Raw genomic sequence first — 27942 nt, forward strand, 5'->3', positions numbered from 1 at the left:
CCGAGCCAAATGGATAGATTCTCGTCTGGGAAGAAAGCAACAAGGAAAGGTAAAGGAAAAAAAGAGAAAGAGAAAGGAAGAAAGAGAGAGAGACAGAGATAGAGATAGATAGATAGAAGAGTGGGTGGATGTAAAAGCGCGAGACTGAAAACACGGACGAGCGCAGGCGTCTCACCACCACTGTTCACCTCGCTAGCAGCCCGCACCCCCGAACCCTCTTGGCCTTCCATTCACCCCGCGTTCCTCCCCTTCCCTTTGGAGCATCGCCGAACGCGACCGAGTCGGTGCTGTTCGTTGCGCCTCGGTCAATTCGCGAGCAGTATGGCGCTACGCGCTCCGACACGACATTGTACGCGGCACGTACGATAGACATTCTAACCTCCATCCCGGTGACGACGCGTCAACCCTGCAGCACTTCCAATAGTCATCATTTTGTCGATTGAAAGCGCATCGTTTCAGCGTTCGAAGTTCCTTTTAAACGGCCACTATCTCGATTCTGATGACTCTCGAAACGCGTTGAAAGGAGAATAAGAGGAGCAATTGAGAATTGAAAAGGAGGGAACGGGTAGTCGAGTATACAAAGAGACCACGAGTTTAGTGGTTAGCGTGAAACCGCGTGCACGACGTCGAATCGGGCTGTGGTCTGCAAAATAGACGTTCTCGAAGGAGTACTAATCGCGTTGCGGTAATAACTAACGTCTTGGAGGTATATACGCACGTTCTCAGTCTCCGTTTCTCTTTGGAATTCCCTCGGAAGGGGGGTTGTAACCACGATGATCATTTCGCTGTTTTAGATGAATAAATTTGGAATAGAAAAGAAAAAACGATGTCGATGTTGAGGAAGATGGGAAAGATTTTGAAGGTGGAAAGAATCGTTTCAGAGGTGATGTTGCTGGTAGCGTTGGGGAACGCGATGTGAGAGGAGCAGAGACTGATAGGTAAAGCGATAAAATCGAGGAAGGCGCGGAAAGAAAACTAGAGTGAGAGGGGTGAGTTGAGTCTAGAGACAGCGCCGGTGGCGGTGGCGGTGGTAGTAGCGGTGGTAGTGGTAGTAGTGGTGGTGGTGGTGGTAGTGGTGGCGGTGCTATTGCTGCTGATAGTGGTGGTGGTAGTGAAGCTGCCGGTAGTGGTGGAGGCGTGTAAAGTTATCGTGGAACAGCTGACCGGCGATAAACGCGTCGTGGCACGTGGCATGTCGCGAGATAATTAACGGCCGACGTTCGAGCATCGAGCATCGGACGTACCCCTTTCGATTGGTAAGCCGATTCTATCCTTCAAAATGGCATGCCCATTCTCAAGAGCACACACCACGGAGATCGTACCGTCGGACGACGAACGAGACGTTAGCAAGTCGACGAGAATTTCTGAGGACAGAAGCAAACCCTTCAGGCAGTCCTCCGTGCAAATAGCCTGCTCTCTTCTAGGAGAGGACAATGACGACATCGAGGACACGCAAACGCTCAATCTGAAGCACCTCAGAGCCGCGGTCCTCGTCCTGACAAACCCTTCGGTATATTATTGTACTTACGATAAAAAACATCTTTTTTTTTGATTCTTGCAATGCCGACTCGATCGAAGCTTCGATCGATAACGGAATACGTCTCGCTCAATTTTCGCTCCTTGTTCTACCTCTTGTTTGCATTCTCTTCCGTTAACGATTTTCCGTACTTACAGTCAGTGCAGTTCGAATGGAGAAAAACATACGATAAAAAAAGAACGCAGTTTCAATATATCTTTCCCTCTTGGGAAGTTTACTATAACGTCCAACATTCGATAGGTATTCTTTTATTACGAATCATCATATCAAATGACCCATGCTGCAAGTATCGATCGAAACGCATTCTAATATTTAATGTTTGGAAAATATTCCAAGAATAATGAAAACTCGTTACAATCCTTACGCATGGTAAACAATGGCCTCTGCGTATTCCAATTATATTTGCATATCAGAATATATTGCAAAATTCATATAAAAATAACATGATGGCTTTTTCGTTCGTGCTTTTCGCGTTTTAACCATATACAGTAGAATATATATGTGTGTGTGTGTGTGTGTGTGTGTGTATGTGTGTACGTCCTAACGTTAAATTTTATCGAAAATTATATGCTTCAAATTGCATTTCAAACCGTGTTCTTTTTCGCACACGTATACTATTACATGCCGCTGTTATACGTTTTACGAGATACCGTTAACATTTTCATAAGGCCAATTAGCCGAAGCATTAACGAAATAGAGTCGATGAAACTCGCTAAAATATTCCAACGTTCAGCGAAGTGTCTCCAACAGAACAACAAGCTCCGAGTTTTCTCGACTTCGCACGAGACAATTGCCAAGAGCATAACGAAAACTTAAGTTTGTCCTTCTCGGTCGAAGAAACGAACTGGAAGTGATACGATAAACGTACTTACGTATATTGGCAGTGAATAATAACATACTAATCAATTTCACACTAGTAAAAAAGAAAAGAACAGTTTCGTTTTTCACCTATTACAAATTATTATATTTGCATTGTAAAAGATATAACTATGGAGCGTAAATTTTTATATTCAACAAAGGTACGCGTTTTTGCATATACACGGATGAATTGGTATTTATTTCGATTGTTTAAAAATATATATTTTTCGATTGGTAATCCTATCGAATCGATCGCCTTTAGTAAAAAAACCGTATTTATACGGATTAAATAGCAACTCGTTGGACTTTAATCAGCTTCAAAGTGATTATCACATTTAAAATACGTATGAACATTTCTAATACGTAATCAAACTTTTTTCGTTGTTCGATCGGATGACATTGGCAAAAAATTAAACCTTTTCCTATCGGTGTGAAATCAACTGGTGAGCCGTTATTGACTACTGGTGTACGATAATTTTTTTTGTACTCAACCGTCTTTCCATTGTCCATCACGAACTTCTTTCTTTTTCTGTTTTCTTCGTTTCCTTTTACTCTTTCGATAAAAAGAAAGAGGCATCGAGTTCGAAAGTTGCTTTACGCGGAGGTAGAACGTCGTATCGACTATCACGAGGCGAACGATATTTTCAAGCCTCTGCTTTGTTGAGAATAGAACGCGTTACCAACAAAGACGATACGTTCCTTTGACGTTTTCTAAAAAATTCTGTAACTTTTTCAAAGGAAAAAGAAAGAAGAAAAAAGAAAAAAAAAAGAAAACGTAAAATTAATCACAGATTTTGTTAATACGCGAAATAATGAATATTTAACAATGGATTATTTTCCTATCGGAAATATTTAAGCGATATTCCGGAAGTAGACGAATAAAAGTTAAAGGTATCCGTCTTCGAAATCAGTATCGACGAATCTCGGAAGACAGTATTAATCTACTACAGAGGATTATAGATGAAATGGTTGAGAAAAGGTAAATCCGCGGCTTAAGACGATAACACAAAGGGCAAATCCGTTAAGACATTAAGCCGTATACGCAAGAGACGCGTACGATACGCGACATCCTCTTTCTCGATGTCTTTAACACTTTTGCGTCCTCCCCGCGTTATACAACTGTCTTCTACTCAAACGATCACAAAAAGGAACGGCGAGGAAGAAACGGTGGGACGAGAGAGGGAGTCGTTTTCAATGGGCGGAACGAAATGTAATCTGTGATACCTGTTGAGCCGTCTTCGTCGTTTTCATCGTCTACGTCAACGACGCAGACAACGTCAATGATGTAAGTACATATATGTCAATCGCAAGAAAGCAAAAAGTAATGTACGTAAGTGATACTATCCTTTATAAAAAAAGAAAGAAGAAATGCATGCATGTCGACAGAATATAGAAACTCCAAATACAAAATACAGACGAATTTCGGAAAATATATATTACGGTATCTTTCCGCACAAGGGCATCTAGGTATAGAAAGATGAATTTAAAGGGCCGAGCGAAAATATTTAAATTAGAGCGTGAGCAAAATGCCACGGCGTCGCCGGTGGCTTTACTCTCGAATGTCTGCGAGAAAGAGAAGTCGAATGATTAATGTTTCAGTATGTTGGAAGGCTTTGAAAGGATTTCACGTATATAAATCATACATATATACATACGTAGGTACCTAGGCATACATCTACCAACGATGGTATCACCTTCTAACATGTGTCTCTGAGTTTTTCGTTAACGAAGAATAGAAAAGGAAGAAAAAAGGAGAGAGAGAGAGAGAGAGAGTAAAACATGAAAAACTTTTGATTAATCTCGAAATAGTAGCGTTTTCAAAAATTGTCATTTTCCTAACAGATAAGCTTACTTTAAAATTTTCATTCGTTTGTACGAACATAAAGAAAAATCGAATAACTACTACGTATCTGACCGGCTTTTTTCGCGCTTTTAACGCGTTCGCATCAACGCGTTCCACGAGAACCCTTGCTGACCGACTTTCGGCTTCGATTTTTCGCTAACCGTATCAAGTAACTAACTTTTAATTTCTTGTGTATTAAATAATTAATTACGTATCGAGGCAATACGAGTTGGCACTTGTCTTTTTAGTTCAATTATCTTCGTCCTGTATAACCAAGCCGATGAGTTTTTTCAAAGAATTCACTCTCTTTTTAAAGACGATGTCCTTGCAAAAATATTAACAAAATTGGCGTACTTGTTAAAGAGCCTCGTTAAGTTGATGAATCCGGTTTTTCTTTTTTTTCTTTTTTTTTTATTCTTCGAATCGATGGTCAACGCTTCGAAATATTTAATCGGTAATATTTACATTTATCTTTCTCAATGAATCTTTTTTCTTTCTCTTTCTTTTCCTTTTTTTTTTACTCTTTCACCGTGAAAACTAGGTATATCGAATAAATAAGGTTTTGCATCCAACGTGCTTATAACGTTCTTAATAAAGCTGATAGATCGCTTTTAGTTCTGTGTGCGGTGTTAATATTGGGAGCGAACAGCATGTTTGCCATGTGTCGATGAGGTCGATTCGAAAATAGTGTCTACGTAACATTATATAAACATGTATTCGTCGATATGAGAATAACAAATCTGAGAACGAATAATATATACATAGGTAATCCTGTTTATTAGTTGACGATACATTTTTGTAGATTTTGTAGTAATCTTGAATTATTAACGTATGTAAGTAATTGCGTAAGAACTTATTGTATAAGCTTACCCTAGTTTTTTACCTTATTTAAGGTAAACTTCTACCATGTTTACTCTACCATACTACGTTTTCCGTATGAAAAGCAAACTATCCTATAAAACTTAGAAGCTAAATTAAAAATGAAGTAGAAAGTTCGTTCGAGATAATTGAAGAACGATTATAATTTTACGAAGTTGTTTTCGATCCTCGTCTTTTTATCGACTCGTTTTACCACATTTTTCTTTCTGCTGCAATCGAGAGAAAAAGAGATATTAACAAAGCGAGCTGCACGATACAAAAGGAAAGAGGTTTTATTTTTTCTATATTAAGCGTAATTTTAAAAATACTCGAAAGAATGTGAGTATGCATTTTATAGATTAATCGTACACACGTAGTAGTCGTAATATTTCTTTCCAAAGAATCGATGTTTTCGATATCCGAGCTAAAAAGCTCTCATTGAGGAAAATCCGGCATAGCCTTGGACTAAAAGGGTCGAGAGCAATTAGTCCGACAGACGGTTTGGTACACAAGATTGCTTCGTAACAGAGGCACAATGTGCCGTTTCTATTATAGTTTCTATTCCCATATATATATATACACACACATATATGTACGTATGTATATATATTTATGTTATATGTAGGCTAGATACCTTAAATAGCGAAAGCATACTGATTGCTTGAAAGCATAATAACATTTTGTCTTGCACGAATCTAAAATATACTTACGTATATTAAACGATAAGATGGAAAGCAAATTATTCAAAAGATTTTAGGATCGAAGTAAATTTCTATGGAACAAGGATGGCATTAATATATTATAGATCTAATAGTCGAATTAACGAGTCTATTGTTTATTCATTCCTTGTACGGACATAGAATCTATCGAGCGATCTCTCCTTATCAATATAATAAAGCAAGATACCTGATCATGAGTTTATGTAATTCTGCTGACCGTTTAATATGTACTTCAAAGCATACCAAGCAATAGTTAAATAACTTCTCTTTTACCTTTGACAAGGCATAGTACTGCATCTTAATACAGTTTCATAGATACTCAGGACACCCATATCATAGAGGGTACACCAACTTCGACCCTTTGACAATGATACCATGAACTTCAAACTAGAATGCCGATATTGAATTTCTCTTCCTTAATACCTCATCGCTTCAGTTATTACTAAAGGTAAAAGATATTCCATATGTAAATAGAATAATCGTATAAAAGAGATATGAGTTTAGAAATATTTGTCAGTCACGAACTTGTAAGATAATTATTAGTGATATTTGCGTTATCAATTTCTTGAGTAAATAAATAAATATATATATATATATAAATTTGAAAATATTCCTATTATTCTACATGACAAAGTGTTACCAGCATGATCAATCGGATTTTCTGTAAATTCATGTATATTAATCATAGAAAATCCTTGATCCAGATGGGGTACTACGTGTAACTCTCAGGCGGACAGTAGAACAAATTCCATTCCGTTTATTCTGCCGTCCGTGAATTAACGTTTGGCCAGGCTTTATCGAATAATCACGTTTCGTTCTATCTACTCGTTTGTAAAATCGACGGAATATCCTCGATGGGGGAAGCAATTACTACCAAGTTTAATCAGAAAATTAAAATGCTGATGGTATTATCTGGTATTCACATTAAACGCAGTTTTAAACGAAGACGAGAGCCTCTGATTATTGCGTAATTCTTTGAATTTCTATCTTCTTGAACTATATATATATATATATATATATATATATATATATATATATATGTATTTATTGTTAAAAACTGCTTGCAATGTTTGGGATTAACCTTTACGAAGCTATCTTTCTCTTGGTCAAATTTTTATAAAGCTGGAACAAAAGAGAAATAGAGAGAGAGAAAGAGAGAGAGAGATAGAGAGAGAGAGAGAGAGAGAGAGAGAGAGAGAGAGGGAGGGAGGGAGAGAAAGATAACAGCAAATAAAAAGCGCTCTGATTCTAACAATAATAGAGAAAGTCTCATAATTTTCTGGAGACAAATTGTTACATAGCTAATATAAACCGAGCGTAAATGAACAAATGCAACGAGTATTCATGGGTGACAAATACGAATCATATTACTTCACGTTACGAAGTAAAAAGAAACTTATGTATTTATATAAGTATGTACATATATAAAGGTAAACACTTATCTTAGCCCCGTTGGTTGCATTCTATTTTTGAAAAGAGTGTAAACGATAGATACTTTTCTCCAGACATGTACTTTTAGACACCTTAACGTCAAATTATTTATATCTCGAATAAGTATTATATAAATTTTCATTCTATTTTAAAGAGATAACAACAATCTATGTGCAAGTATTATATTTATACAATTAATTTTAAAAAATCATTCATGTTTATACATGAATGTTATATCTATAAGAGCAAATAATATATTTTGCACTAGAATTTGCGAACAATTGATATATTAATTATTAAAAGATAAAATAAGAATGGCTACGATATAATAAATTGTAATAATCATTTATTTCTATGTAAAAGCGATATCTACGTATAAATATTTCTTATAATGCGGTGAAGACCTAGATAATAAGATCTTTTTTGTTTTCATAACAACGCGAAGGTCATTTAACAACGTCAGTCGACAATAGTCGATGAAAAGACAGAAACAGGTTAAGGGTCAACGAAATGCAGTATCTTGAACAAACATTTGTAATATCCGAAAGATGAGATCACGATTTAAGATGTTCATCAAATACCAAAGAAAGAGCGATCGTTGGAGTTTACTTCTGTATACTTTTAATATATAGTAGAAAGAAATACTCTGATAAAAAAAAAGAAAGAAAGGAATTGATGAAATTTAATTAAATGCATTTTGAGATAAATTTAATCTTCCGCTTGTACGTCATGGTTTTTTTCTTTATTGTTCGGTTCTTTCTGCAGAACAAAACGGAAATAAAAGAAATAGATAAATATATAGAAAGAGAGAGAGAGAGAAAAAGAGAGAAAAAGAAAGCAACGCAATCGAGAGAGAGAGAGAGAGAGAGAGAGAGAAATAGGAGGCGACGCAATCGAGAGAAAGGCAGAAGAATTTGTTTGCTAAAAAATCTCAAGAGAACTACTACCGTGTAGTATTTTCTTGTGTAATGAAATTTTAAAAAGGTCACCTCTCTCTACGAAGCCCAAAAAGTGCATTTGGTAAATGAACAGATGCCGACCATTCTTAAGCCTAACCATAAAAGCGCAAAGAAATGAAAAGGAACGTACGTCACATTACTTGAAAGTGTCATTTTCTCACTTTGCCTTTTTTGTTCCCTGTAGTAACTTTGATAACCATTACCGGTTCTAACAATTCTTTTGGCGCGAGACAGGAATATTTGAAAGCAGAACTTCAAGATATATGTATACATAGCTGTTCAGTTATATAATATTTAGGAAAGGAAAAACGAAATATACGTATAGTATATGCGGGTAAGAGAATAAAAAAAAAAAAGAAAAAAATATAATAAGAAAATGTAAAAGAAAGATAATAGTAATAAAATTGTCCGGTCCACGTTTCTACTTTAATGCTTAAACTTTTTGATTATTGCTCGGAGGATTCAGAGAAAAGGTATTTTTAATATGAATCCACTGGATCCACTGAATCCCTTTCATCGAGTATTCTAATCAAACGGAAACTTTAAAATGTCTCATCGTTTTACGACAGAATCTTATTCCGTCTACAGAGAAGTAATCCAAAATAAAAATAGTAGAAAATCATACGAACGACGGATAGATGCGCCGTAAGTTTCGATGGATTTTAAGGATTAAAGAGAAGGAATAGAAGAGAAGAGAAGTTCGAATGGATTTGTGGATCGTTTCCAATGGCAGAACGACTTTTTTTCCTTCCCTAATCAAAGCTATCCTTCTTTCTTTTTTATCTTCGCTAATTCAAAAAATTTTCTTTCCTACCCTATCCTTTCATTATCGTTCTTTTCATTTGACCCCTTTTTTCGATTCAACTTGTTCATAGCTCGTTAGTACGATTAAAGTATTAACTGGATATCTCAAATCTGTATGCCTGCCTTCTAATTATTAAAGATATGGCGTACATACACTTATGTATGTATATATATATATATATATATATATATATATATATATATATATATATAGATAAATGAATAAATAGATAGATGGATACGTATATAGATAGATAGATAGATAGATAGAAATAGAAAAAAAAGGACAATTCGCAACAATTCGAAAACTGCGAATCTCACATGAGGGAACATAGTTGGTGTACAGGCTAATTCCGTACTGCCATTCCTACAAATGCATACCGGAAACAACTTGATGTATATATGTGTCTATGTATAACCGTGTATGTATGTATGAGCTTATACGCGAATGAACGAGGTACATGAACGTAGGTAATGTTACGTACCGATCGATACTTCCGTCGCTTTAACGCTGCTTCTCTGCCGCCCGAGCTAATCGCCAAAGTCGTAATGCATTTGCCGTTAAATTCAAACGTAAGCCGTAAACAGGAGAACGCTATCTCGCAAAAATTCTTTTCCCTTTCTTCGATTCCTTCGATTTATTCACTCGAATCCTATATAATCTTTCTCTTTCCTTTTCACGAAACCTCACTCGTTCTATTTTCCAGTACTTTTATATTTTCTTCTTTCTTTTCTTTACCTCCTTTCTCTCCTCACCCCTTCCCCCTCCTCTCCATCTTCTTCCTTATTGAAATCCTGCAAAAATAACGATAAACTTCTTTGAGTTTATCGCTTTAAAACGAATAAATGCAAAAGCGTAGAATGAAAAATACGATAAATCCTAAAAGAAAGATTTAAATTCGATAAATAAGTCAATTTAAGAATCGGCGAGATAGTTTGGTAATTATTATAATTCTTCTTATTACTACCGAATAATATATATATATATATATATATATATATATATATATATATATATATATATATATATACAAAGCCGAAAATTTTCGTTCTTCTCTCGGTTCAATAAAAGCTTAGGAGGATTTATTAAATCTCGAAAGTTTTTCGTTATTCGCGAAGAAGTTCGATATTCGAGTTAACCCCAAACGAGACAAGATGGTGTATCACATAAGTTTCATGCCAAAAGCATACGGTTTGGATGGAATACAATAGCCGATGCTATCCAATGATGCATAAAAATGTCTGAGAAGGTGCATCTCCCACCTGTCGAACGGTTCAACGAAATTCATTGAATTTCTCGATAGGTAGGTAGGTATTATATGTAAGGCTCGAGAACGCGAGGCTGATAGCCGTAAACCATTTTCTTCCTCGTTTCACGATTCTCAAATTTCAACTATTCCGTTCGAATTTCCTTACATGTTACAAGAGTAAATCGATTGCAACGTTCTCGTGAAGAGAGTATCAAATAAGACGAAACAATGGGGACAAACGCTATATTCTCTTTGAAAAGGTCGCGAAGATTTGCTGTTCTTCCTTTGTGAAAACTCCTTTTATCCTTTTCGCAATTCGACTCTTTTCCTTTGGATTGCACAAAGATTCGTTGAGTGGATACATGATTCGCCGTAGGGAAGAAAGATCTATCGTCAAATAGATTTCTCTAAAGTTATACTCACCTACCATGTTTCATCTCGAAAAAATTTGAAATGGATATCAGCCGGTCTTGTTTCTATCTTATCTATATTATTTAAAGAAAAGAAAGGAGAAAACTAGAAAGGAAAATATTTTTCGATCACGCGTTATCCTTTCTATCGAACATATATCTTTCTAAATCTACTAACGTTACGTATCATGAAAGATTTAAGTAACTCAAATTAATGTCCGATGTTACTATTAAAGGAAAAACATTTAATTATCTTTCTGAAATAATAATATTAACATTGTTAAGTATTATTTTTAAAACTATTTAATTCATGAATTTAACCTTAAGACGAGCAACGAAGCGTTAATAATTCACTGTCCCTTCCGTGATAAATGATCGAACATTGAGTACGTTCTTCGAAAGAAAAAGAAAAAGGAAGAAGGATGAGCTTGACACTATTGTATCTGTCATCGAAAGATCGCGATAAAAGCGAACCGAAGGAATTGTTCCTCGCATTTGGCATTATTATCGTGCGAGTTTCTTCTTACCTTTCTTTATATTTTCTCGATTCATCGAAAATCGAACCGTATTGCTGTAAGAAAGTAAGAGAAAAAGAAAAAAAAATTTCGACGATATAGCAAAATCTGGGGAATTTAAAAAGTTGAAACTCGTGCAGCGACTAATATTGTTAAACCGATCGACAGAAAACTTGACAGTGACGTGTTACGAAACTGCAACTTCGCCATTCGGGCTATCAGCTTCACGTTTTGTCTCCAATGGCATTCCCACGAATCGAACTGGCGGCCCTTTCGAAACTTCGTTATTTAGGCAAATCAACGAAAATTGTGTTCGGTGAACGAACGTGTACTCATCGAATAGTATCGTCTACTTCGCGATATCCGTAAAAAGGACGAATCTACTAAAAGAGAAGAGAAACTGAAATTGTTCTCAGGTATTCGATCGAAATACGTTATCTTGAAAGATATTTCTAAGTTTCAAAAGGAATCTGAAATAAATAGAGATCTCTTGAAAATACATACATACATTTATATAATATATATGTTCCATTAAGTTCCATTAAAAATATCAAAGCAATGCAGTTAAATAATAAATATATAAATAGGTATATTAGAAAGATTTAATCGCGGTTTAAAGTAAAAGCACGCTAATCGAAAAAAAATATATTCCAAAACAAAGTTTACAAAATCTCTTGTCGCTCTCGAAGAGTAAAGCGAGTTTTTGAACGATGCAGAAAGTCTTGCGGTCGCTTAACTGTTAGGAAAAAATTTCACGGAATGGGTACCACGAGCGAGGGAATTTTAAGTTACGGAGAATCTGAAAATGGAGTATTATAAAGATTATAACTTCTTCTATAAAATTGTTGACCATGTTAAAAAGAAAAAAGAAGATAATACGCTTTAGCGTGTCATACTTGATTAACTCGAAAACTTCTACATGACACCATACTGTTCGCCATCCACTAAACAAGATATTTCATTAACATCCGATCGTTTATCAACAAGAAAAATATTCTTTATGATTTCTGCGATAAACAGAAATGAAAATAAATAGATTATTTAGTTAACAGAAATCAATCAAGTTTGATGAAACTATCATTATTCAAAATCACATATAATTATGTCAAATAAGAATGATTAAGAGCGAAATCGTTATGAAACATATTCCATGAAAATTATTAATCTTTTATTTTCCCAGATTATAGAGATTCTAGAAAAATCATTGATATTCCATAAACATTTGTATTTCCTGTGAAATAGTAGTTTGAATGGCCTTCTATAACTCTCCCTCTCTCTTTTTCTTCTATTTCTCTCTCTTTCTATTTCGTTCTCTCTTTTCGACGGCACCTCTATCGATTTTGGCCACCAATTGGAGCACAACTATCGAGACATTGAATTCAAGTAAACGCCTTTGACTTTGCCAAATTCAATGTGGCTTCGTATAGAGGGACGAACGAAATGTTTTGCGAATATAATATAATGAATGCTCTTATTATATTCCACTTTTTCTTTCAGACAAAATGTTAGCTCGATGCTTTTCGAATATTCGTGAATAGCACGCTTTAGAACCACCGTTGCGTTTGTTAACGAAACAAAGCGATTACAATTGCTGACTTGCAACGATTCGAATGCGCTGTGAACAATCACAGCTTTGGGATTTTTATTTACGTTTTTTATTTTCTGTGATTTGAAAAACTCTGTGTTTGTTATTTTTTCCATATTTCACGATAAGCTAAAATCTTTATCGTTGTGTTTGTCTAGATCAAAGTATTATACATGTATTTTATTATGTAGTGCATCATGTAATTAAAAAGTGTACATAAAAAAATTTGATATACTTTATGTAGTAATAATTTTTAATGAGCCCAATAATCGTTGAAAGTAATACCTACGAAGTATTTCATTATAATAGTCTGGAAAATATCAATATTCTGGAGAAACTTTTAAACTTATGACCAAGCAATAATGAAAGCTTCGACCATCTTTTATATACAATATTATTTACAAACTAACTGCAAAGAACCTCAATAGTATAAATGTTAGAGTGTCCACCTTCGAAAAAGTAAGCATCTTGAATATTCTCAATATATTTCCCATTAAAACGTAAAAGAAACTTCTTATTTCCATTAAATGAAGTCGACAGAAGGACAAACTAGAAAGTATAGAAGGTAAATTTCTAGTGGATTTTCCAATCCGATATGTAGATCTCAATCGATCCTCCAAAGCGTATGATTACTAACCGACACACTTTTTATCGACTCTCCTAGGCTTTTACAGCTTTACCCTATCATTCTCAATTTTATTCAATCCCACTAATCAAATAGTGATTCAAATGGTAAAACCTTTCTTTTCTCTCGTGTTTTTCTCGCAACTTGTTATGTAAGTCGATTGCATAGGATTAAGACCAATGTAATATCTACTTCCTATACAGACATACACATATATCTATACATTACAATTAATATCAACCATCTCTAAAATAATAAACCAATTTACTATTAATATTACGAATACAATTCTAATTAAATGACATTGTAACATTAAAATACGAATTAATTATACATTAAATTATACATTAATACAATTTATGAAATGCTTTTGTATTTCAAATACGTATATGAAATTTGTTTTAATAAATACAACGGAATTATGATTTCATATAAATCATGATTAAACAGACGAATAGAAAAAGTGAAAATATATTTTATAAAAAAGAATGAAAAAGATTTCTTATTCATTGAAAATGTATCACACGCTTAAATAAATTCTTTTCCAACGAATACGGAGATGCAAATGTTCTCTTAATATTAAACTTCGCAGTTTCAATCATGCCCGTCGTAACTCGATTCTCGTCGACTATCGACGAAACAATTCCATTCGAGCAGCACGACAATTCCATGTAATTCGATGCATCCAATCGGAACAGGAAATTATTTAATCTCTACAGATTCGAAAATTTCCAAGGGATATTTGAAAAATCATCAAAAAAAGTATTAATTATTTTCAAAAAAAAAAAAACAAAAATTTGTGTTCCTATAAAAACTGTAATACGACGGAAGAACCGAACAAAACAATAATTCTTCACCAGGAGATAAAATTTTTAAGGGACGTTGAGCGTTTAAGAGCGTTGAGCGAACTTTCGGAAGATCTATGATGCTCTCAAACGTCGGAAATGCTCGTTTATCGAAGATGGATCATGAAAGTTTTTAGTTATTGCTTCGAAATTTCGTACGATTCCCGTTAGAAGAATGATGGAATTCCGTAATCGCAAAAGAGGAAATCTTTAAAGAAGGACAAACGCTTGTAGCATTTTAAAAAAATTATAAAGAGCGAACGTATCATGTTTTATGTCTAGAAGAAAATGTATACATTTATCTTCGAATATCATCCAAAAAGATATTCAAAATATCACAAATTCGATTAGAAATTTGACAAGATAGTTCTTGTCTTTTCTTTTTTTCAAAAAAAATTATCGAAACGTTCATTAACGTTGACTCGAGAGTAATTATTTGAAAAAACAAAGCAAAATCGATAAATAAATGTTTCTAACAACGTGTAAAAATAATGTTCGATTTACTTTTTTACAGAACGAAGTTATCGCTGTAGCTTTGCAGGCCCTATTGAATAAAAGCGAAGTGTCTCTACCAAGTTCTACATCCCTGTACGTATTTTTTTTCTTGTCTTGTTTCCATAATAATTTTTCATTATTCTTCGCACTTTCTCCAGTTACAATATTAGCTTTTCTTTACTTATTTTCATAATTTACATGATAATACTTATATCAACTCGAAGCGTACGAAAATATAGTAATTTTATTCGTAAAAAAGCATTTACAAAAATGGACGATCTCCGTTCTTGTTTCAGAGACAAGCTACTTTATAACGTCGACGCGGAAGAAAACTACAACTTGTTGGAAGATATATATGAAACATTAAATTACGACTGCGGTAAGTTTTTACTACACGTGAAACGTATGAAAAAGAACATTGGCGTGAAAAGTACTATCCAGAATAATTGAAAATAAAATATTTCATATTGTTCGAGAGCGATAATGAAATCAACAATATCGTACGAATGTTACACTTTGTTATTCTTTTATCTTTTCGCCGAAGACATACGGCGTGAATGTTCCCCCGTGAAAAGACATACAAACTTATAACCAAACTTTTCCGGCTTCATATTCTACGAAAAGAAACGGTAATACCAACTTGCTCGTTCGTTACCATTGAAAAGATCAAATCAGTGAAATTGAATTATAATGTTACAAAATAAGATTGTAAATCAAAGAGCACGAACATACGCCGTAATAGACCTTGGCTAATGGATATACAATATTCTATATCAATTATACACTATATCGGATATTAATTGCTTCAATTGATAAGAATCCGAACAAAATGAAACATTTTTATTCAATAGGTTCGATTGGACGAATAGAGTCCAGGTATTCAATTAAACACTAACCATCCTGATAACGATCCACCTTAGCGTTGGAATAGTACGCTAACCACATCCAAACCAATGCATCTCCTATTCATTTAACACTATCGATTCGACTCACTCCGACATCAAGAATTTCGAGCTGACTCGGGGCGTTATGCTTTTCGGATAGAATTGCGTGAAAATCTTCGAGGTTCGTTTACTATAGCGAGAAAGGTTAATTAGGTTAGACGTTTCCATCTATTACGAGATGCGAATACTATTTCAATGCGTATACTATTTCTCCGTGAACCTCACCCTTCTAGACTATAGCTGAGTTCTTTTTATTATCGTTGATACCGTTTATTAAGACTCAGCTTTTTAATGGATCACGAAATAAAAGATTGATCATGATTTTACGAAATAAATTAAACCTATCCGCTTTCATCGAGATGAAATCACATGAAACACTTTTCAAACGCTAGATATTAGATTATTTAAAAACGAAAGATATACATTGGTATAATAGCACGAAAAAATATTATTTTTAGCGAGAGACTCAAGTTTGCTTTTTCTGTGAAATGATTTAAGCTCCGACAAAAGAAAAAGGATTTCAAAGCAAACTGTCTAGAAACATTGTCCTATCCTTTATATCTTTTGACGTTTGTCTGCTTTTTTATATCCCTCTTTTTGTTTGGCTCCGTTTCTAGTCGATTTTTCGTCGGTCGTTCCCCTTCGAAAGGATCCGACGCCATAAAGGCTGCCTCTAGGATAATAACTTTGTAGCTTTTGATATACACGCCATTGGCTCTCTTCTTTCTTTTTTTCATTTTTATATTCGTGTTACCCTATATACGTAAGTAATGCAAAACAAAGAAGACACACAGTACGCTGATAGTTTTGCGGTTGTCGAGTTTGCGGGAGCCGATTACGGTGGTTTCTAACAAAAACAAAAAAGAAGAAAAGAAACGAAAAAACAATGTAATGGTCGTCGTATACTTCGAGCACGATCTCCTAATCGTTAAAGAGTACGAGGTTATATCTTGACTCGTTCTCACTGATTCTTTACTTTTTATAAGATCTACCTTGATACGACGAACGAATCTAAAGATTCAATCGATTTAAGCTACATATATTGGATTTTACGTGATTTGAAAATAGCCTCTAGAGAATACTTAAATGTCTGAATAAAAATTGCATCTTCCTGGACGATCCTTATCTTGAGAAAAAAGGAACGTTTCTTAACATCCTCCTATTAGAAATCATATGAAATGTAAATAAATACAATGATCATAAATAAATATATATTATATAATATATATCGACAAGTTAGTATTGCTTGAGTAATACAAATTTCAAAGATATGTTAGGAAAAGAAAAAAAAGATGGAAGAAGTTTGAAACTAGTATATGTGTGTACCTGTGTATACATATATACATATATATATATATATATATATATATATATATATATATGTATATATGTATATAATCAATATATCGTAGAATCTAAGAACGAAAAGAATTTCGTGCAATTAAGAGCAAAGGTTCGACGACAATCCATGCTTTGAAAGATTGATGAGGTAGGAAACGCTTGATCCAGAGAAATTGCATTCAAGACACTCATGGCCGAAGCGGAACACCGAAGATAATATTTTATGCGCGTAACTGGTGGGAGATTATTGATTTAGTGGGAAAGAGAAGCCGCATTGTTTCGATACAAGCTGACCAAATTTAATGGATTAAATCGATGAAACACTCTGATTTTCACTCTCTATCTCTCTTTCTTTCATTGATACAGTACACTCGATATTTTAACAATAATGTTTTATAAATTTTGCGAATCGAGGAGGGAACATCAATCATTCTTTTTCATATATTGGAGAGAACGAAAAGAAAAGTGGAAAAGAAATGAACATCAATATCGATACTGAACTGTCACTACGTAACGTCGAACATTCATTTCAGCGATAAAAGATCGTGATCTTTATAAAGTTGTTTTGGTTGATCCTCGTCGCAAATACATACATGCATATATATATATATATATATATATATATATATCATTTATTTTCTCGAAATCCAATGCATACTTACTCCGTTATGATTTATGAAAAATATCCCTACAATGATTCCCTTTGTCGTAATCTAGCAAGAAGCATACACGCTCATTGCTCACTCTATTTTTAACTTTTCTTTCTTCCTGGGTTAAGCAAGAGAATTTTAATGAATCGATGCACGACAAACCACCGCTAACTGCAATCCTACTCGCACTCCTTTTGTCTCCACTGAATTCTAGTTGAAAGCTCGTATTGTCGACGATGTCATTCGAAATAGCAAAAAAATGAGAAATCTACTGTGCTCGACCAATTCTTTTACGGGAAAATTTGTGAATAATACAAGGACTCTACGACGAGATCGATTCCCTCATTTCGTTTATAATTCGAAATGATGTTCAATTCTAATTAAAGATACGAACACACATACGTTACAATCGACGTACATATATAACGTCTACTGTGCTGAAATACCCGATGGCCAAGTTAGTTTATGTCATGAACGACGCTCGCCTCTGATAATTCTCTCCAAACCTTTCAACGATAAGATAGCTTTTATGAAAACTACGATGCATTTAAAAACAGACGATTCTAGTCGGCTGTAGATTAATTCAAGCGATGGGATAAATGAACTAGTAAAAAAAAAAGCTTATCAACTATTTGCATAATATTATATATATTAGATTCGCTAATATTTAAAATCATATTACAGATCACGTTCTTCTAAACTCTCGAATCTTTTTGACATTTACATCGGTGGATTATCGAAACCAAAATAAATAAAACTTAATAAAAAGAGAAGGAAACACTTGTGTACGATACGATCATGCTTTATTCCTACGAATATATTTATCGCACGTAGTAATCAATTCTTTTAGTTTCATTCATTCATATTCCTATACGAATGCATAGATATATATAAAAAAAAAATTTGACGTTCATGGAAATGTGATTTCCCATGTGAATAGTAAGATAACTCTCCAAGTTCTATACCAGTCACGTTTTGTATTCGGGATAACGTTAACGACATTACGGCACCGTTCAAAATGTCAATTGTACAATTTTTCTGACTAGTGACAAACGCTATGAAACTTTCTGTCATTGAAATCTTCGCGAGTACGTCACGAATGACTTCTTAAGAAAACTTGCTTAACTTAGCGAGGTTAAAACTAGAAGAAGATAAAAGTCGATCTTATCTCTTCTTTCTTGAAGATCGTTGACGAGAATATGAAGTGTCTACAATTTGTAACTTTCCGTAATATCGGATTCTCCCGAGAAAAGAGAGTTACACAAATTAATTAAAATCTATTTGGACTACTTATTTGAACGTTCTTCTCTCTTTAGTTAATCGTATGAAAAAGAGAATGAAAAAAAAAAACAAACTTATCTACCATACTTTATTTCCACGTACGATTTTTCGAACTTATTATATTTCAGGCAAACACGATTCCGCAAAAATTAATTTAATTCTAGAATTAAATTAATTTAAAATCTTACTTTTCAATTTGATTCATAGTTAAATTTATATACTCAATACGTTTACATTTGATCTCTCATGCACGAAGAAAACTTCCGAAAATCTAATATCATTTGTTTTAAAACTTTGCCATTTTAAAACATCGCACACTCGCTGAAAATAATTTCGTTTTTATATCATTTGAAATATTCGTCGCGTTTAACTCAAGAATTGATATCATTCTGACTTGAAAACGATAAATCGATTTGCATTTTTCGAACAGTTAAATCCATGCATAAATCTGTATCTAATTCAACGAACTAATTTTGACATACTGGTTATCAATTCTGCTTGTAAATCATTGTACATCGAAACTTGAAAGTCGATTTGAAAGAGTTATTACGACCTGTACTCTTGGAAGTAAACTTTGCATGAACAAATCTCTTCGAACGATCTGATTTCGGAGGTCGAATGAAAAAGAAAGAAAAAAGGATACATATATATATATATATATATATATATATATATATATATATATATAGAGAGAGAGAGAGAGAGAGAGAGAGAGAGAGGAAAGACGAGAGAGATGGACGAGTGGGCAAGTAGAGTAGATAGATACGATCAAAGGACAGATATCGGAGATTGACATGGAACCTGTCCATCGATGGTGGATTTTACTCGAACCTTCATCTTGGAGAGTATGTTAACCTAATTTGCATTGGACCGTCAAGTACTGTGGTTACAATTAAGCGCTACTCCAGGTACGTCCCATTAATCAGCTGGTTGATTTGAATTGGTCACTCGATATCCAGCAAACAGTAATGTACACAGATTTGTCTTTGGCAATCAGAATTCAACATTGGTTGCCAATATCGATGAAGAGTAGAGAGAGAGAGAAGATGATAATTCTGGTACGAGAAGATTACCTCGTAAAACCATCAAACATCTCCGATTTCAGGACGCAAAGTCTCCGTGCACATTCGCCATTGCGGCCAACAAGGAAATTTATCTTTCGTGTAGTAGAACGTAATGGTTCGTTAAACTAGTAACATGGTACGATGCTTTATAAGCAACTCTTAGCGAAACGGACGGTATTTCGAGAGACACCGACGATAAACTTACCGATGGCACGTAACCGTAATAGATATTGCACTGTTTCCGATGAGTAGAAACATAATGTCACGGAATATCGCTTTGAAAACTCTGATGGATGAAATTGTTTACGTTTGGTCCATACTGACTAATCATTAATAGATCTTGTAATTAATTTATTACATTAATGGCTTCGTAAGAAAATAAACAATTCTAGAAACTCTATCATTTTTATATCTCATTTGTCATTTTAACATATTCATACCGTCATTTTTATATCTTCGTTTGCTTAAAATCGATTTGAGAAAACGAGAAAGTTGTCGTCATTCGTCGAAAACAAGTTTGCCAGTTGTTCGTTGGTTCTATTTTATATTTTGCTCAATGAAAAAGATCTTTAAAAATGAATTATCTTTCGTAAGAACTGTTCTTGAGATTTCTAGTAAATAATATTTCAACGTTATTCACGGTGTCGTGATCAGCTGATATTTGTAAACACGACAGGAACAAGTAGCTCGTATTGCGGAAGCACTCCGTGTAGTTTCTCGAGCGGAAACGGAACTTCCTGCCACGACATGATGCAAGTTCTCAAAACTTTAATCTTGCTTTTTTATCGAAGACCCATGTGTATTCGTGTAAACGTAGAATCGCTTCAAATGATTTTGTTTCACGAATGCGAGAATATAACAAAAAAAGAAATTTCGAATTACGGATATTCACTAATGCGATAAACTCGTATTCGCTCGTATGGATTTTCCTAGAAAGCGGATTGCTTTTGCAGCATGGTTTTCTCCCGAGAGCTGACCAAACTAAAATGATAAATCAAAGATAATATCGTTACAGCATTTGGATGTACTGCTGCGGAGAATATAAAACGCGATAGAGATGACATACTGATTTTAATTTGCATAATAATAAGAAAAACGTTCGTTCAAAATCTGAAATTCGTGCTATGCTTGAACTGATATTTCAAATTTACATTTCTACATATGTATATATATTCATACTTTGAAATACATCATTATAGAGAGAGAGAAAGAGAAGAGAAAGTGACTTTGTCGGATGGTATGAATTTAATTCTACTTTAATTGAACTCTAACATTTTTACGCGTTCTCGAAAGCTCGTGATTATTACTCATATTCGACCTCTCGTAGTTCGCAACTTTATTATTCATCGTATTTAATATCACAAGAACGCGGAACGGATATCGCAATAACAAAAAAAGAAAAGGATAATCCGAACGTCATTTTCTTCGATGGTTTGTGTCGATCACATTGAATATCGATTTGAAAATTCTAGTTAAACGGACCGATCCTCTCAACGACGTACGGCAGAGATATTGAGCGTGCATCTCTTTTGATGGCTGGATTTCCAGGTTTATCGTGAGATTCGTTCGTCAGAGTTATCATCTGGAAAGGACACGTATCGTACGACAGTATTGTGGTCGTAACAAAATTGCTAAAGACAGAAAAACAAAGGATAGATCTTTGTAAATGCTCATGTAAACGTTCTTTTTATTTCCCTACTTCTTTTCTTTCTGGAATTTTATTGTAACAGCTGATGGTTCGATTGAGATCAAATATAAAATGATTTTTCTCCTCTCGAAAGAAATTGTGCGTACTCAACGATTTAAAAATAATAGAAAGAAAAAAGATAGAAAGAAAGAAAGAAAGAAAGAGAGGAAAAAGACAAATAGAAAGAGAAACATTTTCGTTGAAGTTTTATCGTACGATTTGATGGACCCTCATCACTAGATATTCCAGATGGATGGTCGTCCGTGGTGCACGTTATCATGTATTACATCGGCCGTTATCGATTATCGAGTTTTCTCGCGCGCGTGTAATGTAAAATAATATAGTAACGAAGCCATCGGTTAAAAGACTTTGGTCGCATCTATTTTCGGAATCTCATGAGGGATCTGCAAGTATAAGCCTTAAAAGGGGTGAAGAATAGGAAGGCCGAGGATGAGAGTTTCTTCCATCTCTCTCTTCTTCTTCTTTTTCTCTTTTCCATCGCTTATTTAACCATCGTATGAAAATCGTTGCTGAATGAGCTCAGAATAATAAAACGAAACTTTTCGTATTTATTATCGGAACAAACGTTAACTTTCTAAGAAATACAGCAAGTATTCAACATTAAATACGAACGTATCTCACTCTTGGGAATATAAGCGTCCAGTTGGCTTAAAAGAAGAATTCTATGGTTAGTTTCTTGGCTTCTTCGAAAAATCCTTGGGATCAAAAATTTCTCTTTCTTCTGAGACCATCTAATACCCAACGTGTATTACCATATGAATCGATTGGTTTATAGCCTTTCTCGGGTATCGACAGGTAGTATTTATATGCAGATTAAATTCTACTTACAGATACAGTCGTTGGCACTACAAAAAAGAAAGTTGCTTCTTTAAACGTCCGAGACAATCGAACGAAAGAATTGTGATAAAACGGATATCCGTTTGAAATATATATAACGTTGAAGTCGCTTTAGAGAATATACTTATAGGCACTTACTGTCAATAATATAAACTCTAAGCGACGTCTTACGTCGTATAAGAAAACAGTAAAAACGAAAAGTAAAACAGAGAGAGAGAGAGAATATTATATTTTTTTTCAGAAGTCGACGTCGAAGTGTTTCTCGACGAGCTAGGACAAGAATTGATCACTACTGCATGCGTCGGCCTTCTTGGGCGGGCTTTTCGATGCCTTGGAAACGATCTGACAGCCTTCCTGACGACTCTCGACGGCGTCAACGACGTCGTTCAACATCAGTCCGGCTCGGATAACGAGGCCGAGTTCGTGTGCATCGCGACACCGGAAGCGTTGGAGTTACATTTCACGACCGATTACCCGTCCGTCGCCTATCTTCTCGTTGGCAGCCTCAAGGGCATCGCCAGACAGTTTTATAACGACAAAGCTGATGTGCGCATATTGCCCGATGCCTATAATTCCAAATTTTTTAGGTAATTATCATCGAACCTTCGATTACGATTCATTTAACGATTTTAATTCGGTACTATGGAGTTTAAGAAATTTTGTAACTTTTTTTTTAGTTCTTTCTTTTTCTTTTAGTTAATTAATATATATATATATATATATATATATATATATATATGTATGTATATGTATAAATACGGATAAAATTTATATGAAATGTGAAAATTTATCCACAAACTTAAGAAGACGCAGACTAGAAATTGTGAAATATCGATTTCTCTACTAAGGTATTTTGCATGTCTTCATCGTGGTTATAACTTGAGTAGTTTCAGGGAATCATAGATATTACCCGTTTGACGCGTCAATCATATGCCGGTATCACTGAAATTCGTTTAGGGAATATAATTCATAGATGTGATAAAAGAAACTTTGAAATTTACTGACAATTGCGATTTAATTTCTCTCCTTTTCCTGATTCGAATAAAAATAAATATTGATCAATGGTGTGTCGCAAATATTTGCCTGCAGATAAAATACAAAAATCGATTCTCCATTTTCGAATATATACCACGTATTCGCGAATAAAGTACAAACGATTTCTCTAAAACGTCAATTAAATTCTCCTGTTTTTCGAAAAAATAGCAATAAATTTAATAATCTTATTAGAAAGAAAAAAAAAAGAAAAAGTTACCTTTCTTAGTACTAATCGAAGATGTTAGCACTTCAGCATCGAAAACACGTTATCGATTATAACATCGTCTAGGAAGTTTCATTATCGAATGAGTGTGTGGAATACGAAATGTGAGGTCAGACACGAATCCATGAAAATAATAGTTCCCGGAAGTGCGATTAGAAGGTACGTACGAGTTGGAAAGTTCGACAAATTCGACAAACGTTACGTATGACTGATAACGTAACACCAAATGTTCGTAACATTGTTTTCGGCGATATTAATTCGATGGTAAAACTATTTGTTTGCGAGTAAGAATAAGAATAATTTTACGAAGAATCATAGCCACGATGAAAGAATTCGTTTTTCAAAGGATATATCTTTTGTCTCCGCCATCTATCTATTTATCTATCTATCTATCTATCTATCTATCTATCTATCTATCTCTCAGGTGCCCTTCGAAGAAATTTTCTCTGGTAGAGTGATTGTCAAAAAGATCCAAGTTCTTTCAGATGGATCGAAATAGCTTTTAAAGAGCAGGATATAAGATTCGCTAACGGTCGAGTTATCTTTCAGGTATCGCATCACGCCAGAACGTTATAGTGATCGAATCGACGACGATTCCGACGTAGTCGCGCCACATTATTTCCGTCCACTCTCCACCGAGGCCAGAGACCTTCGTTTGGGGGTGGCAAGCTTTTGCAAAGCTTTCCCATGGCACTTCGTCGTCGATAGAAACTTCGAGTTCGTCCAGCTGGGTGTCGGCTTTATGAAAATCTTCGGTCATTATTTGGATCGCCTTGGAAGGGGAATATCGACGTACTTTGTGTTCACTCGACCACACGGGATTACTTTGACCTTTCAAGAGATTCTGAAGCGCGCGAACACACCATTTGTTCTAACGTTACAAAGGCCACACGGCGCTGAGAAATATCCTGCTGAGGTATATAACTCCCCTATGAGTTTAGAAAACTTTTACTTTGTTCCATCCATCGTTAATAATATACTTTAAATAATCCGCATAAAGTACGGCATTCAGCGTCCAACGAATTCATCTCGTTACCCCTTACGATTTGTAGAAAGTGTAATATAATTCTTTGATATATTGTTTGATAATGAACGTTAATAAGCAATTTATTAACATACTATGTTAGATAAATGTAGAACATCAAGGTGGAAATCGTTGATAGTCCTACATTATACCATGTATGTTCCTCAGCAGACAATATCAAACTGCACAATCTCGTAGTTCCTAACCACAATTCGAATAGTTTGAATACATCCCTGATCGATTCCAATCCTGTACTAATTCCACGAGATCATACTGGATAATTATTATAAAGCACACCGAGCTAAAGAACGAATATCAGTCGACTGTTTGAAATTTATTTTTAGGGTTTGGAAATGAAGGGCCAAATGGTTCATTGTCCGGAGTCAGATTCGATTTTATTCGTGAGTTCACCGTTTCTTAATGGATTAGACGGTCTCACAGGAAGAGGTCTTTTTATTTCTGATATACCACTCCATGATGCAACGAGAGACGTTATCTTAGTGGGCGAACAAGCAAGAGCTCAGGTAACAAGTCACGTCTTTATTTTGTCAACAAATAAAATCGTATCGTACGTTGAAACGGATTCGTAAGAAGAATAATATCCGTTCAACGGTCGATATTAAGACTTTAAGAAACGCTAACAAAATAAGTTTATGTACTTTCTCGTAGTAATAATGCACCGTAAAATGCGAAAGGGAGTAAATCAATATATGTGTACTCCTTAATCTTATTTACTCTCTCATCCAGCCATTTTAATGGCTAGTGCATCTGTGTTTACTGACAAGTAGTATCTACGTAGAGTCATAAAATGTATAGCGAAACGAACATAAATTATGATTGTATTTCACGTATCTTAAATATCGAATATTGGTAAGGAAATACAATATAGGATTAATTAAAGACATGAATATATTTCCTCGCAGGATGGCTTGAGAAGACGTATGGATAAATTAAAAAGCTCCATAGAGGAAGCTAACAGGGCGGTCGATGCTGAAAGAGAGAAGAACGTTAGTCTTCTTCATCTTATATTTCCACCGGATATAGCGAAGCGTCTATGGTTGGGTAAGTCACGGAAATTGGTAAGGTAGAGATCTGTAATTTAAAAACTAAAAATAAAAATACTCTGGTTTCAATAATGACTCGTTTTGAAAAACATATAATCATCGGTTTCTAGTATTAAAGAATGATATTGGTCATCGATTTTCTGAATTACAAAATGATTCGTATGAAAAAAGTATCATCAGGTCATTTCATTGTCGATCTATGATAAGTCAGAGAATGATTTTACAGGCTGATAGTAATGGTAGTGGGAAGTATGAGATCTTTAGACGATCTAAGATAATTTGGAGTATCACTTTTCTTTTGCAGGTGAAACGATCGAAGCAAAAATGTATTCGGACGTGACGATGCTTTTCAGCGATATCGTCGGATTCACAGCAATTTGTTCGACAGCCACTCCGATGATGGTCGTAAACATGCTTCAAAATCTTTACGAACAATTTGATATATTTTGCGGACAATTGGACGTGTACAAGGTGTGTTAATATTTGTAATTGATCTTTGACGATTGTTTTCGATGTACATATGATACATACGAAAAACATTTTGTAATTTTTAACTTATTTCGATATTAGGTAGAAACAATAGGCGATGCTTATTGCGTGGCATGTGGTTTGCATCGAAATACGAACACTCATGCACAACAAATCGCTTGGATGGGCTTAAAAATGATACAAACGTGTACTCAACATTTAACGCACGAAGGGAAACCTATCAAGGTAATAATAAAATAAATTTATCGATAAATTATTCGATTCAATTTCTACATTTTCCGCATTAAAAGAAAATAATCGCGTGATAAATTATTCGTTTTGCTAAGAAAGGTTTAATACAAAAAAAAAAAATTTACCATAGCGGATGATAATATCGATGCGTGTAAAGATCAATAATATTTTTTATTATTATTAATCTACCTAACAATGCCATCCTACTATTGTTTATTATTCCTTTCTAGAAGACTATTAAAACTTTTCCCATTATAAACTATTCCTTGTTCGCGTTGATAACGAATGTCTACTGCGATACGACAAAGAAAAAAAAAAGGATTTCTACATTAATATTAACTTTTAAAGCAAACTTCGCGAGTTTTATTTTTATACTTTTCTCCCACATTTTCTTATCTCATCGAACGTTAATACTCTTTGGATATTCATGAAATCGCTCCTATAACTTACTTCGAAATATTATTATGGTTATTATCTTTCAGATGCGTATTGGTATTCATACCGGAATGGTATTGGCTGGAGTAGTAGGTAAAAAAATGCCAAGGTATTGTCTCTTCGGGCACAATGTAACGCTGGCTAACAAATTTGAATCTACGAGCGAGCCATTACGAGTTAATGTCAGTCCCATGACGTATCTGTATGTATAACAAAGAAAAATATTTAATTTGGGATTAGTGTACTTTCGTAATATACCAATTTTACATTGGATCAGTCAATATCGTTTATGTTTTTCGTAAATTACGTTATCTGATTTTAGACACTTAATTAAGACATCAGGATTCATTTTGGAACCGCGGACCAAGAACAATCTACCCAAGGAAATGCCAGCAAACACACCTGGGACCTGTTATTTTCTGAATGGCTATCAACATAGCGACGTAGATGCGAAGGAATCCTTAAACGCTCACATCCAAGCTGCGATTGCAGAACTTGGAATTTGCAACAACACATAAAAATTTTTTCAAAAAAAAGAAAACTAAAGAAGAAAAGAAAAGAAAAAAAAATCAGCAATCCTTCGATGAAACACGCATCAACTAGCCTTTTCTCTCCATCAACTTTTTCGATGATTTCCTTCGAAATCGAGAAATTAATAAAACGATAAATTATTCGATTTTAATCAGAAAGCTAAGCGCGAAGGAGCTATACCAATGTCGAGCTACACGTGCGACTAAGGTCATTACAAAAGTCCAATAAGAAATCCTATGTCGATACTATTTATACGCAGAGTTTTAGGTTGGAAATGATTATATACTTATGAACAATGCGACAAGTAAACTCTATGACGAATTAAATATACGTTGTTTTGTTTATCTACCA

At 34.5% G+C, this 27942-nt stretch overlaps 1 protein-coding gene across 2 annotated transcripts; it reads left to right on the forward strand.

Annotated features, from left to right (window-relative positions):
- The first annotated feature begins 296 nt into the window (after window positions 1–296).
- On the forward strand, window positions 297–27942 carry LOC127072825 (head-specific guanylate cyclase). Of its 2 annotated transcripts, XM_051013598.1 has the most exons (12): window positions 297–706; window positions 795–1510; window positions 14754–14827; window positions 15031–15113; window positions 22801–23146; window positions 24367–24733; window positions 25186–25365; window positions 25765–25903; window positions 26210–26376; window positions 26476–26619; window positions 27108–27262; window positions 27383–27942. In XM_051013598.1, the coding sequence occupies exons 2-12, from the start codon at window positions 1280–1282 to the stop codon at window positions 27576–27578; spliced, it is 2082 nt and encodes a 693-aa protein (XP_050869555.1). In that variant the 5' UTR covers window positions 297–706; window positions 795–1279; the 3' UTR covers window positions 27579–27942. The 2 variants fall into 2 exon arrangements, with proteins under 2 accessions (XP_050869555.1, XP_050869554.1); XM_051013597.1 differs by having other exon boundaries at window positions 297–1510.

This window comes from Vespula vulgaris, chromosome 2 (genome assembly GCF_905475345.1).
Source record: "Vespula vulgaris chromosome 2, iyVesVulg1.1, whole genome shotgun sequence".
Classification (NCBI taxonomy): domain Eukaryota; kingdom Metazoa; phylum Arthropoda; class Insecta; order Hymenoptera; family Vespidae; genus Vespula; species Vespula vulgaris.

Coding starts and splice junctions, on each gene's coding strand:
- LOC127072825 (XM_051013597.1), top strand. CDS start 1,280: ATGGCATGCCCATTCTCAAGAGCACACACCACGGAGATCGTACCGTCG. Junction 24,734..25,185: donor CTGAGAAATATCCTGCTGAG/GTATATAACTCC, acceptor ATTTATTTTTAG/GGTTTGGAAATGAAGGGCCA. Junction 26,377..26,475: donor GACAATTGGACGTGTACAAG/GTGTGTTAATAT, acceptor TTTCGATATTAG/GTAGAAACAATAGGCGATGC.